General features: G+C 39.8%; 2 protein-coding genes across 2 annotated transcripts in view; one reads left to right on the top strand and one right to left on the bottom strand.

The window, feature by feature from the left end:
- Positions 1-18464, top strand: part of HIC1 (HIC ZBTB transcriptional repressor 1) — a 242190-nt gene that overhangs the window by 157817 nt on the left and 65909 nt on the right. The window lies entirely within an intron of this gene.
- Positions 1-18464, bottom strand: part of SMG6 (SMG6 nonsense mediated mRNA decay factor) — a 234375-nt gene that overhangs the window by 152407 nt on the left and 63504 nt on the right. The window contains 1 exon segment of the mRNA XM_079130769.1: positions 16098-16243. Coding sequence (XP_078986895.1) covers positions 16098-16243 — 146 coding nt within the window.

Raw genomic sequence — 18464 nt, 5'->3', positions numbered from 1 at the left:
TACACAAATGTCTGAGTATGGTCCCATAAGTGGTAACTCTTGAGCCCTAAAACACACAGCCTCCTGCCTCACTATTTAGCTCATCTGATGGTTTAGTTCAAGAGCTTTTAGTGTATCTCCCCTTAAGGAGATACTTTTTATATTATGTAAGAAAGCAAAGGCAAAATCCTGATAACATGATTTCAACCTTGCCTCATTCAAATGTATAAAAATGGGCTGATCTGCTGATTGGGAACTTTTTAAAAAAATTTTTTTGTAGTTGTAGATGGACACAATACCTTTATTTATTTATTTTTATGTGGTGCTCAGGATCAATACCAGTGCCTCACACATGCTAGGGAAGTGCTCTGCTACTGAGTCACAACCCCCGTCCCATGGTTGGGAATTTTCATGTCTGATGCAAAAGATCTACCCTTGCAACATGTTCCTGAATTAATTATAAAGCATGCAGGGTTCCTCAAACCTCTTACTAACTGAATAAAATTCCTCAACAAATGTTGGACATGGTGGTGCACGCCTGTAATCCCAGCAACTAAGATGTCTTTAGTAAGTGAATGGATAAACTATGGTACATCCAGACAATAGAATATTATTCAGTGCTACAAAGAAATGAGGTACAGGGCTGAAGAAAGAGCAGTGGAACACTTGCCTAGCATGCACAAGGTCCTGGATTTGACCTCAAACATAGTAAAAAATAAATATATAAATGAGCTATCAAAACAGAGGAACCATGGGGCAAGGCGGCACACACCTATAATTCCAGTTGCTCAGGAGGCTGAGGCAGGAGGATCTTGAGTTCAAAGTCAGCCTCAGCATAAGCAAGGCACTAAGCAATTCAGTGAGACCCTGTCTCTAAATAAATTACAAAATAGGGCTGGGTTTGTGGCTCAGTGGTCGAGTGCCCCTGAGTTCAATCCCCAGTACCAAAACAAACAAACAAAACAAACCCAGGAAACTTAAATGCATACAAGTGAAAAAAATCAGTCTAAAAATGACATGTACTATATGGTTTCAATTATATGACATTCTAGAAAAGGCAAAACTACATAGACAGTAAAAAGAACGGTGATCACCAAGGATTAAAGGGCGGAAAAGATAAAGAGGCAGCAAACCAAAGATTTTTAGGGCAGTGAAACTATTATATAAGATACTATAATGGTGAATATATGTCATTACACATTTGTCAAAACCCACAGAATATGTAAGAGTGAACCCCAATGTACACTATAGATTTTGGATGATAAATTCACTGATAATTAACAAAAGTACCACTATGGTATAGGTCATCTGATAGTGGAGGAGGTTGTGAAGGGAGGCATGGAGTATGTGGGATTTTCTACACTTTCTGCTCATTTTTGCTATAAACCTAAAAGTGCTCAATGTTCATATTCAGAAAGTGGTTACTGGGTATCCTCAAATACTGATAAAAGTGTAAACTAGTACAACTTATTCAGAAAGTAACCTAGCATCATATATCAAAAGTGGTAAAAGACTTCAACCCTTTAACCCAACAAATGAGCTTCTAAAAATACATTCCAATAAAATAATATTAAATGCAAACAAAAGTTTTACACATATAATGGTTAATTACATCATTATTTGTAATACTAGAAGCATGGCGGTAAAAAGTTCAGAAACAGGGTAATGATTAAATGAACTCTGACATATTCACAGGAGAAGATTATTCCTGTCTATGGCCATACCACCCTGAATAAGCCCAGTCTTGTCTGATTCAGGAAACTAAGCAGGGTTAGGCCTGATTAGTACTTGGATAGGAGAATATCATTCCATCATTAAAAATGTTTACAAATGGGGCTGTGGTTGTGGCTCAGTGGTAGAGCACTTGCCTCACACATGTGAGGCACTGGGTTCGATTCTCAGCACCACATAAAAAATAAAGTAAAAATACTGTGTCCATCTACGACTAAAAAAAAAAATTTAAACGTTTACAAATAAATTTTTAGCTCTGAATACTTACAATAAGTGAAAATAGTATAGCCAAACATTTTATATTCAACATCATTTCAGCTCTGAGAAACACCTTTGAGTATGTACATATAAAATATAGGAAGAAATGTTACTGCCATTAAGGTGATTTACAGGTGGTTTCCTTTATATCTTTTTTAGTATGCTAAACAAAATCCAAAATGTTAACTCTTTTATGAAAAATTACTTGGTTTACACAAAAAGGTCTAAGTTGCTTCAGTAAGGTAATAGTAAAAATTATGGTAAATGAGTAAAGAAAGAGAAATAGATTTTTATGGACCAAAAGAAAAGAACAGAGAGTAAAAGATAAAAGACCTAGGAGAGACCAAAAAGGTCTCTCTTATACTGTTCTGAAGAGCTTTTGCTCTCCAGTAGCCCAAAGAAAATGACTCCAGGATTAACCATAAATACTAAAACATATTTAGTGCATTTTAATTAAATGTCAGGATGAAAACATGCTTTTGGAAATTACATTTTCAGAAAAATCACCTTAAAAATAACTAAAGAAGGGTCTGGTGGCCCATGCCTATAATCCCAGCAACTCAGGAGGCTGAGGCAGGAGGATCAAAAGTTCTAGGCCAGCCTCAGCAATTTTTAGTAAGGCCCTAAACAACTCAGCGAGGCCCTAACCAACTCAGCGAGGCCCTGCCTCAAAATAAAAATAAATAAATAAAAAGGGAGGGCTGGAGATGTAGTGCAGTGGTTAAGCACCAGTGGGTTCAATTCCTAGTAACAAATAAACAAACAAGGAAGGACAGTAAGATTATGAACAATAATAACCCAGACAAGCAATGTCCTTCACTGCTTAGACTGACTTGATGACAAACTATTCTTTCACTTGATCTCAAGTTAACACATGTTCACTGAAAACTTAGAATGGGGCAGGTACTGGATGCTCACAATAATATTCCTGTGAACAAGACAGGCCAAAGAGTCCTATCTGCTTCCTTCTTTTTTTTCTTCCCTTTTCTTTTTGCAATGCTGGGGATGGAACACAGGCCAGGCAAGCATCTACCACTGAGCTACATTACCAGCCCCATAGAATTTATATTCTTGCAGAGGAATAGTAGAGAGAATTAAGTAATAAACATATGCACAGTAAATTTTTTAGTATTTAGGAAATAAGTAAACAGGATGGGAAGATCAACATTGCAGGGTAGGAGTAGAGAACAACAGTGTTAAATCAGATGGTTGGGGTAGGATTCACAGGGATAACACTACACAGATTATAGGAAGTGAGGTATTCACCATGCAGGCAGCTGGACACAGAATATTCCAAGTAAAGAAAATGGTTGGACATGATGGTACATGTCTGTAATCCCAGCAACTTGAGAGGCAGAGGCAGGAGGATTGCAAGTTTGAGGCCAGCCTCAGCAACTTAGTGAGGCCCTGTCTCAAAACAAAACAAAAACAGGGCTGGGGATTTAGCTCAGTGGTAAAGTGCCTCTGGGTTCAATTCAAAACAAGTGAAGGAAACAGCTAATGCAAAAGCCCAAAACTAGTAAAGTCCCCAGCTTATAGGAGGACCTGCAAGAAGGCCAATGTGGCTAAGGCAGAGTAAGTAAGCCAGGGGAGAAGAGAAGTGAATGAGGTCAGAGAGAGGCAACATTGGGGGATAGGAGGAGAGGTCTATACAGGAAGACCTTGTAAACAAACACTGTGGCTTTTACACTAAGTGAAATGGGAAGCCAGCAGAGATTCTGAACAGTGACATAATTGATGTTTTTAAAAGAATCACTGCTATGCCAATTCTGTGTGTGTGTATGTATTTGCAAGCGTGCATGCCTGCCTGGGTCTGCATCTGTGTGTTTGTATGTTTTCAAGGGATAGGGGACGTGGGCAACAAGACACAGATCACTTAGGAGTTTCAAGATTTACAGGCTGCCTCTTTTTGCCCCCCATTTAAAAAGTTTTATTCAAAAGAGGTATTCAGGCCATGTGTGCAAACAGTGTGTCTCTCTTCCAATAACGAATCTTGAAAATGTGACAATGGCCTGAGTGTGTCCTTAGCAGACATCTCAGAAATAATGATTACTAAATATCTCCCTCTGCTCACTACCCTGACATGAGTTCTGGGCATCAATCTCTCTCAGGGGAGAGGTGAAAAGAGGTTATGCAGAACAGACAATGATAACGGGGTGATGTCACAGATGTGCCTCACAGAAGTCCCCAGAGAATTCAGCTCATAACCACTCTACAGTGATTTACTCTACTCTACCAAAGCCAGCTGGAGAAGAGAGGAAGAAAGCCGACACGGCCTTAAACCCTAGGCAGGCATTATGAGATCTTTCCTTCTCTAGTCCCTTGCCAGCCCCTCCCCTCTTTCAATCACTGATCCTTGCCTCAGAAGCCAAAGTGTGAACAGCACGTGTCCCGATTTCAGAAACCTGCCCAACAGTTGGAAATTCCCTGCAGCGTGTCAATTGCTACATCTGCTGTTGGCACTTGGGGCAAGGGATCACACAGGCATTTTCTGAACAAATGCTTCAAGATGGGGTCTTATATATGAAGAGAGGGCTAATCAAGATAGAAAAGCTCCAATTACTGTAAATACATTCCAAAATATATGACCATGTGCCTTCTGAAAAGGAAACTGAGACACACAAGCAACCTAACAGCTCTAAGAACAGCAGCAGTCAAGAACAAAAGCACAGAGTACCCTGACGAATGGAAAGGATTTTATGGGCCAACAGGGTTCTCCAGATATGTAATGTAATGTGGCTAAAATAAGAGAGCTCTCTTTTCCAGATCTCCAGTTTACACTCTTTTGGCAATAAATACTTTCTATCACTTCAGCTACAGGCTTCCCTCTCCCCTCCCTCTACCTTTCTTCCCTACCCATTTAGCCCTTCAAGTATTCTATATACTGAACACCTCTGGGAAAAACTGAAAAATGGAAGCCAAATAACACTATCTGCCACAAGATGAGGATGTGAATGGGATGGAGCTGGAAAAGAAGCTACTCTTTGGAAGAGACACTTATATGCCCTTGTCACCCTGGATATGGGTGCTCTAGTCACACTGCTCACAGGCAAAGTTCAATAAATAAATAAATAAAAAAGCTAGCTTGTATCTGATAGAAGAAATTACAGCATTTCCACTTGTCATATAGCAGGTAGACTAGGAATCTAAATCTACTCTTCCAATGAAATGACTATACTAGAAAAAGAATTTTTAAAATCTTTCTAGAAAATATTGATGGGCAGGTAAAATAAAAGAGAACTCTCTAGTCAGGGGCTGTGAAAGGTAGTATGGCAATATGTCCATCCTAATTAACCCCTCAGAACATTTGCTACTTGAGCTATGGCTCTCAATGTTTCATGGATTCAGTTAGCATAAGGTCAAGACATTTGCCGTAAAGCTGAGATTCGATAGGGCTACATCCAATGCATACCATTTCAGATTACAGAGTTTCTAAAACAACCATGTTTAATATATTTCAAAGAAACAGGGAGTGATATCAGCCAAATTATATACAAGGGAGTGATACTGACCAAATTATGTTGAATATTGTGTGCATGTATGAATGTGTAACAAGAAACCCCCTCAGTATGTACAGCTATAATGCACCAATAAAAAAAATGTAGAGGGCTGGGGTTGCAGCTCAGTGGTGGAGTGCTTGCCTAGAACATGTAAGGCACTGGGTTCAATCCTCAGCATCACATAAAAATAAGTAAAAATAAAACAAAAGTATTGTGTACATCTACAACTAAAAAACTTTTTTAAATGTAGAGAGAAAAAATAAATTACATTTAAAAAAGAAAAATAAAAGACAAGCTAATAAATATGTTCAGGGAACAAGAAATCATAAAAAAAAGTCAAAGTGGATTTGATGAAAAAGAAAACTATCTGGAAATTAAAAATATATAATAATTAAACAATGGGGAGTCTAGGGTTGTACTCAGTGACAGAGCACTTGCCTAGAATATATGAGGCACTAGGGTCAATTCTCAGCACCACATATAAATAAATAAAGGTCCATCAACAACAAAAAATATTTGAAAAAAAACACAAAAGGGCATAATTGCAGATTAGATATGGTTAAGAGAAGGTCTGATGAACTGAAAAGAGCATTAAGGAAATTATCTGGAATACAAAAACAGCCAGAATAATGAACGAGATTTAAGACACATTAAAAACAAAGGAAGTTCAACATGTATCCAATCAGAGTCACAAAAGGAAAAGAGAAAGCATGCGCAGATGCAGCATTTGAAAAAAGAATACTAAGAACTTTCCAAAACTGTTGAGGGAAAACAAAAAAACAAGCAAACAAAAAGAATCCAAGGATATGTGAAACCCAAAAACTTCCTATCAGGAAAAATGTGAAATAAATCCAAATCTAGACAACTCACTAAAACTGCTGAACATCAAAGATTTTTGAAAGAACTGGAAAGCTCTCAGAGTGAAAGAACAGATTACTTTTAAAAGAGAAAAATAATGAGACTGACAGCTGACCTTAATGAGCAATACTGGAAGCCCAAAGATAGTAAAATATCTTCAACGGGCTAAAAGCGAATAACTGCTAACCGGGAATTCTATTACTGATGGAAAAAAGGCAAAAATAAATAAATAAATAAATAAATAAAGTCTTTTTCACACAAACTGAAAAGACAAAGTTTTATCTTCATAAGAATTTCACTAAATAAATTCTAAAGATATACTTCATGCAAAAAAAAAAAAAAAAAAAAAGATATACTTCATGCAGAAAGAAAATGACCACAAGAAATGTCTGAAATGCAAAAATGCATATAACAGTATATATATAGGTGAGTATACACAACCCTGTACTATCAAAATAATAATACAAACGAACAAAAATAAAAACAAGGGACTCAGAATATAGCTCAATGGTAGAGAGCTTGCCTAGCATATGCAAGGCCCTGGGTTCAATCCCCAGAAACACAAAAATCATAATAATAATTATTATTTGTCTTATGGGGATTAAAAGGGAAAAAAAAGATGAATACAATGGTGTACGCTTAAGCCTAGCTATTCCAGAGATTGAGGCAAGAGTATTAAAAATTCAAGGCCAGTCCGGGCAACTTAGTAAGCCCTTTAGTGAAACTAAAATTTAAGAAAGAGCTGTAGTTCAGTGGTACAGCACTTGCCTAGCATGTTCAAGGCCCTTGGTTCAATCCCCAGTACTGTAAAAAAAAAAGAAAAAAGAAAAAAGAATTTTCATACGGTACAACAGCATATAAATTGGGAAGTGAATGAATAGAACTTAAGTGTTCTGTGGCCCTTGTATGGTTTAGGAGAGTGAAAATGCTGATTAAGTCTTGACTTTTGGCAAGGTAAGTATGCATGCTGTAATTCTTAGGGTAACCACTAAAAGAAAAGGAAATGGGGGGATATGGAATGGAAAAAGAATCCATGAAAGGAGGTAAGAGGGACTGGGGATGTTGCTCAGTGATAGAGTGCCTGCCTAAAAGCAGGGAAGCTTTGGTGTGATCCCTAGCACCACAAAAACAAACAAAAGATGGTAAGAAAGGAGAAAAAAAATCAGATCAAGCAGAGAATGGGAAAGCACTGGGAGAAAATATTTGTAAAACATATATCTGATAAGGGGCTTATATCTGGATTTCGTAAAGAACTCTTAAAACTTAAAGACAATTTGATTTTAAAACTGGGCCAAGAGATTCAAATACTTACCCAAGTGTTGAAGAAGATACACAAAGAAAAAATACAAATGGCAAATAAGCACGAAAAGTCATCATCATCTTTTAGTCATTAGTGAAACACAAATTAAAACCAAAATTAATTAGCACTGCAAAGCTAAAATAAAAAACCCTGACAACACCAAATGTTGGCAAGGATGTCAAAGTAGAACTCTCTCAATTGATAGTGGGAAATAGTTTAGCAGTTTCTTATAAAGTTAAACATACATTTACCATACAATCCAGCAAATCCACTCCTAGAAATTTACACAAGAGAAATAAAAACATGTTCACAAAAAGACTTAAATAAAAATATTTACAGCAGCTTTATTTTTATTTTTAATTTTATTATTTATTTATTTTTATTTATTATAAATAAATAGCCAAAACCTAGAAACAACTCTCCCTGGATAAACAAAGCTGCAATATCTTCATACAATAGAGTACTACTTGGCAATACAAAAGAATGAAATACAGATACAAATAAGAACATGGATAAAACTCAGGAAACATTATGCTGAGCAAAAGAAGCCAGGCACAAAAGAGTATATAACGTACAATTCCATTTACATGAAACATATTTATATGAAATTAGAAAAAAGAGAGATTCAGCTGTAGTGACAGAAAGCCTGGTGCCAGATGGAGATCAACTAGGATGGGTTCAATAAGAACATTTTAGGATGTTGGAAATGTCTGATTCTTGGTTGTGATGATAGTTACCTGAGTATATAAATGTATTAAGCTGACTCAAATGCATGCTTAAAACGCATTTTCTTCTATAAAAAAACTTTTAAATAAAATGATTTCTAAAAAATAGAAATGGTATATATAAATCCAAATATACCAATAATTTGAATAACTATCAATGGACTCAATGCTCATAATAGCCCCAAAGAAAAGAAGAACCCAAATGTTCATCAACAGAAGAATGGATAAACTAATAAATGAATAAAATGTAGGGTTACAGCAATGAAAATGAATCAAATACAACTGCACACATTAACAGGGACAGAATTCCCAAACATGACATAGAACCAAATAAATCAGAGAGAAAGTAGTAGTATGATTAGAATAGTCCCATTCATGTGTAAGCAAAACCATGTTTTGTTTAGATACATACTTAGATGACCAAACTATGAAGAAAAGCAAGGATGGGCTGGGATTGTGGCTCAGTCATAGAGCACTTGCCTGGCATGTGTGAGGCCCTGGGTTTGATCCTCAGCATGGCATATAAATAAATAAATAAATAAATAAATAAATAAATAAATAAATAAATAAATAAATAGATAGATAAATAAATAAATATCCAATGACAACTAAAAAATATTTATTTTTTAAATATATTTTTTAGTTATAGGTGGACACAATACCTTTATTTTACTTTTATGTGGTGTGGAGGAGCAAACCCAGGGCCTCATGCGTGCTAGGAGAGCACGCTACCACTGACCCACAAGCCCAGTCCTAAAAAAATATAAAAAAGAAAAAAAAAAAACAGAAAAGTAAGGGAACAGATTCCAGAGGTCAAGAGGTCCGACACAGTTACCTGCAGTACAGGGAGAGAAGGTAGCTACAATTTCTATGAGAATGAAGCATACAAGGAGCATCTTAGATACCAACAAGATTCTAGTTATTCTTAAACTGGGCAGTGGGTACGTGTATATAAACTTTACCCTCTTTACTCTCATACTCATTTCTGTATGAATGATATATCCACTCCCACTCCACCCCGAGGCCAAAAAAAAAAAGGAGCATAGTCTCTTCTCTGAATGATATGTGAAAATATTCTTTTTTTAGAAAACCACGAGTGAAGGCCTGGCTTGGTGGCATAGGCACACCTGTAATCCCAGCAACTTGGGAGGGTAAGGCAGGAGAATCATGAGTTCAAGGCCTGCCTCAGCAACAAAGAGTGGCCCCCATCTTCAATATAAAACATAAAAAGGGCTGGGGATGTGGCTCAGTGGTTAAGCGTTCCTGGGTTCAATCCCTGGTACCAAAAAAACAAACAAACAAAAAAGTGATACTAGAAATAAGAAATACTGTTTGTTTGTTTTTTTAATTTTGTAGTTGTAGATGGACAGAATGCCTTTATTTTGTTTATTTTTATGCAGTGCTAAGGATCGAACCTGGTGCCTCAAACACATGCTAGGCAAGCACTCTGCCACTGAGCTACAGCCCCAGTCCCAAAAATAATGTTCTTAAAAAGTTCTCTACCCCCATCCATTTTTAAGAGACGCTCTATATCATAAACCAAGAGAAAGACTGAAAATTTCTTTCACCAACTGGCCATGAATCGTGCTTTTCATTATGAGGAGACTCCCCTACACTCATGACAAAAGTAAATATGGACCACACAGAGTCTTAATTTGTCCACATCATACCCTTTTGCCAGATTATTACCTGTCATCTCCCTCTCCCCCTGACTCAAGTCACTTGAGAGAATTCTGACTTCCTCCAACTCTCTCTCACTTCTGTTCCTCTTCTGGTCTCAGGTGTGATTCTCAGATCATTTTCCTCATCAAAGAATAGCAGACTGCTCGGAGTGAAAAGAAAAAAAAAATTCTTGCATTGCCTGTCCATAAGTTTTATGTCTTCTGACAGGAGGAGGCTGGACACTTGAGTCTGAGGTGTAATTTTACCAGCTGTGCAACCTTGCTTAAGTTACTTAACCTTGCTGATACACTTTTCATATATGAAACAGGAAACAAAATATCTGTCCAGCCTGTCTCAGAGGACTGACAGAATGATGAAATGAAAACACATATGTAGTAACTATAAAATGTCATAATGTATTATCAGGATTGTTGCTGCTGTCATTATTGGTTACTTTCTTTGAAAACTATAATTCTTTCCCTTATATATTTAGCATACAGTATATATCTGGACTGAAGCCTGTGCGTACCCCCACCCTTCCCCTCCAAGATACACATTTAGAACTATACTGCCCAGGAAAAGCTTCTTTGAAAGCATAGAAATACCTGGGCGTGGTGGTTCATGCCCATAATTCTAGATACTTGGGAGGCTGAGGCTAGAGGACTGCAAGTTCAAGACCAGCCTAGGCAATTTACAGAGATCCTGCCTCAAAATAAAAAATTAAAAAGGTTTGGGTATGTAACTCAGTGGTAGTAGCACCCTGAATTCAATCGCAAGTACTGGAGGCAAAAAAAAAAAAAAAAAAAAGAAAAAAGAAAAACAATAAGTAGCTGGAAGTCCTGCTGCCAAAATTCCCCCCAGTGTTTCTCCTTCAAAATAAGTCCATCCAGGGGCTAAATAAATTCAAATAATATGGCGACAGAAATAAAATATAACTCACAATAACCACTGGGCAACAATGGGAGAGTGCACCTCTGCATTCCACACAAAATCAGTCATAAACACCAAACCACATTTTTATCTTGGGACAAAAACAAAGACCACTTCTTCAACAGATATAAGAGGCTAAGTTCACTGGTATGACTGAATTTTCTCATTTCTTTAGCTTTTCATAATTATTTCTCCTTTTTTAAACTAACATAGTAGATTTACTGTGGAAACAAGAAGGACCCCAGAACTCAAGAACTAGAAAGGTAGGTAGTCCCTCAACACACTCACTTTTTACACTTTTTCTTCTTTTCCAGGAAACCACAGCTAGAACCATGGTTGACTACAGAAGAAACAAGTCTGTGCTAAGCAGCCCATGAACAGTTCTTTCTCCCCTACAGGAACAGGGGGCAAAGCTTAAGGACACAGCCTTCTCTGGGCCTACCTGTCCAACTTATTCTGAACTTTGAATCTATTTCTCACAATATTCATTGGCCACACAGGCTCCCTCTATTAATTTACCTATGGAGTCCTAAAAATGAGGCCCAAGGTAGCACTGAATAATAGCAGAAATCTACTCAAGGATGGAAGAGAGACACAGGAGGAGGAACAGAAGGACAGTTTACACAGCTAACCTCAAGTCTAACCCCTTATGAAAGGTGGATTTCCTGTACAACTGTTCTGACAAGCAGAGGATTAAGCACTTCATACATTCTGCTTGGGTAAAAAACTCAGACAGAAGTGAATTGCCACAGGGGAGCAAACTGCTTTTCTGTAAGGTCTCCAAGGTTATTGTAGGCTGGACAACAAATTCTGGCTGTGAACTGAATTTCTCAACTAGAGTCAACTCCCATTCATAACAATGGCAGAATTTCACACCTATGGGTTAAAGCTCTATCAGGCCCACATAAACAGCTGTAGCTCTCTACCTTCCTGAGACACATGTGGCACTCCCTCTATCTCCTGCAATTCAGGATTACAAATACCATAAAAAGCAAGAATAAATGATCATGAAAGGAAAGCCAGTCAAACTCTACTTCAATTCTAGCCCCCAAACATTCCCTCAGAGCAGGCAATACCAAACGCACACAAGAACTATCTCTTGGGTGCCCTCTTGCTGCTATTTGGGCTCTCATGAAAGGCTTAAATGAAGACATGTTCTACGACCTAGTAGAAGAGGAGAAAGAAGAGGCAAAGGGCACCAAAAAGGGAAGTTAATTTCAGTGGTGGCCAATGAGTAACATCCAATGATTTATAGGAAGTATAATCCAATAATACAGTAAAATAAAACAGTGTGCCTGCGATGGTTTTGATTCCAAAAATTACAAAACCTTTTTTTTTTTTAAAGAGAGAGACTAAAAGGGAGAGGAAGCCAGATTGGAGCAAATTGGGCACAGATGGAGGATGCAATGGAGTTTCAGTGATGTCCTACCACAAATGTTGCTTCAATTATTCCTCTTCAAGAAACTAGAGTTTTATTTCCTCAAATTATGGAATTTTTAAAAAATTAAAATTCTTGGACTGCTTGTGGTTTAGATCAACCAGTTTACCCTCCAGCATCACATCAGCCAATCAGATGGCTACTGAAGTGTTAAATACTGAGGAACACGGAGAAGGTCCTTTCTCCCTTCAGGGTAGGGATGCCGTAGAGAGATTACCAATTGTGATATCACTCTGGGAACCACCTATCTCACCACCAGCTTTGGACACTGGCCAAATAAAGGAACACACTGCTGAAGAGAGTTGGCTTTTCCAGAGCTGTGAGTTTCCTTGTCAATGCATTTAACAAAGAGGAGTGCCTAATAAATACCAGGCACTATGCCAGGGCTCCCCAAACATCCCTTGTCCTGTCCTTCAAATTTATCTGTCACAAACTATCTCAGGGCAAATTATTGGGATTCTAGACTCTGTACTTCCGCTGAAGTTGGATTTTGACATAGGGACCACATGACAGAAGGAAATAAAGGTCTTCCTATCAACATACCTAAGTAGTTTGAAAATCACTACTGAGACCTAAAAGCTTAGTTGGCTAAATGATGTGAAATAACTCAACTTATTTCCCCAAATGGATGGGAAAGAGGGAAATCTGACCTCACAACCTCTGACTCCACAAACAAGGTTGGCTTCAAGGAAGACCATAACCTAGGAAAAGGAGAAAGATACCATTCTCTCCCCACCACCTAAGCTTTTTGCTATTTTGCCTGCTGCAGCATCTAAAACTTTTAAACAGCTCTACATTCACAAGGAAAGCATATGTGAAAAGCAATCACTCTAAAGTTTTAATAGCAATAAGATTTCCATCCCTGAACTATTGATATTGTAAAAATAAATAGCCATACAAGGTAGCATTGAATACAAAAAAAAAGAATGATTCATGAAAGCATTAAAAGTCATTAGGAAAGGACAAACTTTAAGTAAGGACTTTTCTGTTACTATCCAAATCATACTCCTGACCTCACATCTATGGGAAAGGGTCAGGCAGATTGAGAGGATCTGGACTTCCTTGTAGGCCACAAGATCACCTCTGCTTCAGGCTGGAATGCTCTCCTCCACAGAGTCCAGGAACTGACATATGCAAACACCCACCCAGAAGGACATGTCCAAGAAGAAACAGAAAGAAAAATGATGGCCCAGATGTTCTGTAACTTGCAGTGACTGCCAAATCACCATAGACCCCAAGCACCTGGGAGGGCCAGGAAGCATCAGGTCTTGCTTCCTGGTTTCAGACAGCCAGGGACCACGGCTGGGTGGCGACTCTGACAGCATGCAGACTGGCCTTTAGAAGGGCACTGGCTGACGGGACTTGGGGGCTGAACACACAGAGCTGATTTATCACTTCCTTACTCATAAAAATGTGATTCAAACTGCTGCTGATTAGTGAAGGATTTAAATCTTTACCCTCTCCCCAACCCCCTTCCCTCTCCACCCCCGGCACAGATGCTGCTACTCAGCTACAACACCCCCTTCTTGCCACTGTCCGTGCAAGCACAGCACAGGGGCCCAGAGAAGATGACTCATGTGCTGGGAAATGGAAAAGTGCATCTTCCCACCAACCAGCCCTGCTGAGTGCTCTGCTTACCCCTCTCCCAATGGCAGCCCACACAGTGGGGTCTGGACAGCCGCCTCAGCTGCACACCGGGTACTTGGCAGCATGTCCACAGAGCTCTGAGTCCTAGTTGAGTGTTATATCCTGTGGCCTGGGCTGTTTTTCCCTGAAACACCCTTGGAGACTGTCTACCTCAGCTCAGGCTCCTCCTGCCTTACAGAGGTAAGAGTCCAGACAAGGACAGGATTAAGGAGTCAGGTCACAAGGACAGACTTAACATGTCATTCTTTGCTAAACTGTCTTCCTTATGACCAATCAGGGGATAGTCCTAAGAAAAGTACGTTGGCCTCACACAGAGGAACCACCTGTTTCTTTCTCTGTATTTACCTTCCTTCTACCTTTATTTTCTTTACTTTTACTTAACAACAGTTACAAGAAAAGGATTCACTGGTGGCCTGTGAAAAGGTCAAAGTATTCCTTTCTATGGAGCAAAACCTGCTGAAAACAGTATTCCTTTCTATGGAGCAAAACCTGCTCCATAGACAAGGGCTGAAGTTTCTTCACATTCCTATCTATAGAGGCTGCAGGTCATTTGATGCTGAACAATAACCTTGGCAGCAGCTCTGTGACAGGCAGAACTAGAACTTGGTGGATTGTTTTGGTAGGAGAGAGGAAAATGAATAGGAAGGCACCTCAGGAGGCCCCACTTCAGAGTCCAGTGAGTTTCTGTCTTGGTAGCAAAATCTCCCTTCCCTTTGGACTTCATAACCTCACGAGGACAGCACTTAAGAAACTTTATTTCCTCCTTCCTGGAAACCAGCACTAGCCCCTCAGGACTCCATGCTTCCTCACCATTTAAACAAATAGTCGTCTCAGGAATAATTAGCCAAGTTCAAAAAGGCTCCTAAGCTTCTGCATCATGTTTTCTGCGGGGAATTCTAAATGCTGTTGCAGGCAGCCTGAGAGGACAAAGTCCTCCGAGATTCAGAAGTGATTGAAAACTCAGGCAGACTAGCTAAGGACCTTGCCAAGACCCCAGAGAAACCCTGTTTCCAGGGGAAGTGTGGCATACTCACTCATCAGAGAAGAAATTCCCCACCACCAGCAAGCTGAGAATAACCCAATACAAATGGAAAGGGAAATAAATCAAGTTCAGGACGAGAGAAAGCTCTGAGAAAAGATGCAACAAGAGAGCCAGCAGCACTCTGTCCAGAAACACCAGATCTACTTTACAACAAAGTCTCCATGGGGCAATTTCCACTTCCTGGCATTTCAGATAATAACCTTCTAGCCCTGAGACCAAACACTCTGTCCATGCTCTGAAATTATTCCTTGGCAGCATGAATTAAATTCTGCAAAGAAACACACAAAATAATGTCACCCCACATTGCATATTTCCATCAAACCACATCATCCTTACCTAAGTGGGTTGGAAGGAAAGGAAGGGATGCTGGTAACATGCTTCAACTGTGACCTGGTCCAAAAGAACATTTAAAAACCCTACCAATCTGCCCTTTCCCTCCTCCCCTTCCCCAACCCCTATCAAAAAACCCCAAAAAGCGTTCAGAAAAAGCATTTCAGAATGCACATCAGTACACTGGCCAAATTCTGGGTCTGATGGTTTTTGTGCTTCCAGATTAGAGTCACCAAAGCTCATCAATTCTCTGTTCTTAACTCTCTGGCAGGATCCCACAAGGGATATCCCATAGGGAACGAGACTTTTCCATATTGAACAAACAGGGTACATGAGTCCAGAAACAGCTATTTCCAATCCCTGCCAAGCGTATGGTCTCTGCAATGAAACATTTCAGCAATGCCTCTCCCCTGGGAGAGGCTCTGGGTCTGCAGCCTCCAAGAGGCCTTGCTGCTGCCTTCAGCATGGCCAGATGTGCAAAAGCATCTCTGGGTTTGCAAATTACACACATGATTCCCTTCTATCCCACCCAAGCACTAGAGAGTCTTATGGATATCGGAGAGTAAACTAAAGATCTGAAAGGCAATTGGTGGGTGGAGACAGTGTCTACTTGGCAGGGGCAAGGGTAGTGATAAAGTAGCATAGGAAAGAAGCTAGACTGATCTCTGTCTAGATGAAGTAACTGGGTGTTCCTTACCTTTCAACTGAGAGTTATGTACAGCAAACATGTTGATGGTCATAAGCTGCAGCATCCGGGTACTTCCAATAGGAGATGGGCTATGTTGTAGCAACACTTGGAACTCCTTGAGGACTTTCTCAGCCACTGCAGGGAATGTCTCCATCCTGCAGATACAGGGAGCCCATCAGTGAGGTACATCCCTAAAAGCACTTGGAGAGACCACCCCGTATCCCCTGGGAGCCAAAACTAATGCCTAGAATGTTTTTCTGTACTTTCACAAACCTTCCTGGTATCCTGCAATTTTGAACAGATTTTAAGAGAAAGGAATAAAGCATTCAGGGTTTGGAGATGGAAACAACTCAATTTGGGGGTAAATTACAATGAGTTATTATGCTTTGGTATGCTATTTCCTAACCCCTGGCAAGAACTGGATTCAAGCTGACATAAAAGTTTCTCTCTGAAACAATGAGTTTTTCTAAATTGTGAACAAATTTTCTTTAAGCTCTAACAAACACCTATATATCCCCCCCAATTCTCTGGCATAAAAACCTTATTCTATAAGAAGAGTCACATGAAGTTAAGGATTCTTTATGTAAGGATTTACTCCAGATAATCAGACAGATGGACATGATGGTGCACGCCTGTAATCCCAGCGGCTCAGGAGGTGGAGGCAGGAGGATTTCGAATTCAAAGCCGGCCTCAGCAATTTAGCAAGACCCTAAGCAACTCAGTGAGACCCTGTCTCTAAATAAAATACAAAATAGGGCTGAGATATGGCATGTGACTCAGTGGTTAAGAGCCCCCTGAGTTCAATCTCTGGAAAAAAAAAAAAAAAAAAAGATAGTTCTGTTGTTGTCTTCTTAGGTACTAACATACTAACTGCCCTGCCTAAGGGTCCCAAATTTCCCCTTGAAGAACTCCTAGACCTAAGGCCCCAATGATCTATTTCAGCCTTTCCTGTGTTGCCGTCCTCCTCCCTCTTACAAGCCTCTGCTCATCAGGGTCTGTATGTTTTCAGGCCAGTGGAAATATAATGCCCTGGCCAACTGCCACTCCCAATACAGGAAGAGCCTGTAATGCAGGGAGGCAGAAATCCAGCCTGTGACCTAGGGCTCCGAAGGAGAGGTCATTCAAACCACTGCTTGCCAAATGTGGCCACTGGATCCTAAACAGTGGTGCATGCCTAGAGCTCCTCTGGCAACAGGAACAAACCACAGCTGAAGTCCTCCGAAATAAAAAGCAAACTCAAACTTGGTGCTAGCAAGAGAAACCAGGCACATGGGCCTCAGGGCAATGCCGAACAATTCATGGTCAGCAAAGTATCTTTTATCCACCCTCACCCTACCACCACCACCAAACAAACTGCTTGTGGTGTAAAGGGGTGTGGTGAGGAACAGCTCTAGGCTGGATTAATAAATAGCTTCTGGAAAGCCACAGGGAAGGGAATCCTTCACAAAGGACACAAAACAAGTCCCAGAGAAAGGTGCTGCTAGTTTCACCCCAACCTTGAATCTTTCCCTCTTAAGGAGGACCCCCCCGCCAGATTAGAAAACCCTAGAGCTTTCTGGAATCTTGGCAACCTTCACTCCCTGCCCTTGGATGGCAACTCCTATTGGTGACCCTCTGATGCCCAGAAGTCATGCCACAGCTATGGGTCAATTACAGTTTACATTCCAATTCCCTTCTCTGCTGAGCTGTCCTCATTTCCATTGGCACAAAACACACCATGCGTTTTCTTTCCTCCCCCTCATACCATTTCAAGTGTCCCCCTCAAAATAAAGCAAAACAAAACTTATTCCTCTCTAAAAAGTTTCAGAGCCGCTAAAACTCTTGGTAGATTTGGAATGGCAGAGAATGATATGTTTGGGGCTGGACTGGATCCATTTTTCCCCATGGGCTATAACAAAGGTTTCATTTTAAATCCTGACACTGTGCAGCACTCTTTCTGGTTGGAGGTGAGGAGGGGGGCTAGCACTTCTCATTACGAGAAGAGCAGAGTTCACTCTGCTTGAAAAGCAGCCACACTGGGCAAGTTTCAGAGCCATGTGTCTCCGTGTTGAAAGGCAGTAGAGAGCCAGCACAGAACAACAGAAGAGTCACGTGGGACAGTCTTGCTTCGAAGCTGAAGCCGTGTCTGAGGAAGCCTCTTCCCTGGGGTGGGAATTGAAACAGATTCATTAACACTCCCTGGGTCAGACTGAAGTCTCAAATGAGTACAGGTCAAATGTCCACATTTTCTTTCTTTTTTTTTTTTAAGTTTTTTTTTTTTTTCAAACCTCCCTTCTTTTGACCAGTATAACATAATTAATACAAAAGAAGAAAATCAAATGCATAAGAATGTAGGTTAGAGTAATGTCACATGTGAGATATAAAGGAAGATGGATC

This window comes from Sciurus vulgaris (genome assembly GCF_902686455.1).
Source record: "Sciurus vulgaris genome assembly, chromosome: 3".
NCBI lineage: Eukaryota > Metazoa > Chordata > Mammalia > Rodentia > Sciuridae > Sciurus > Sciurus vulgaris.
This window is presented reverse-complemented; position numbering and strand designations above follow the sequence as displayed.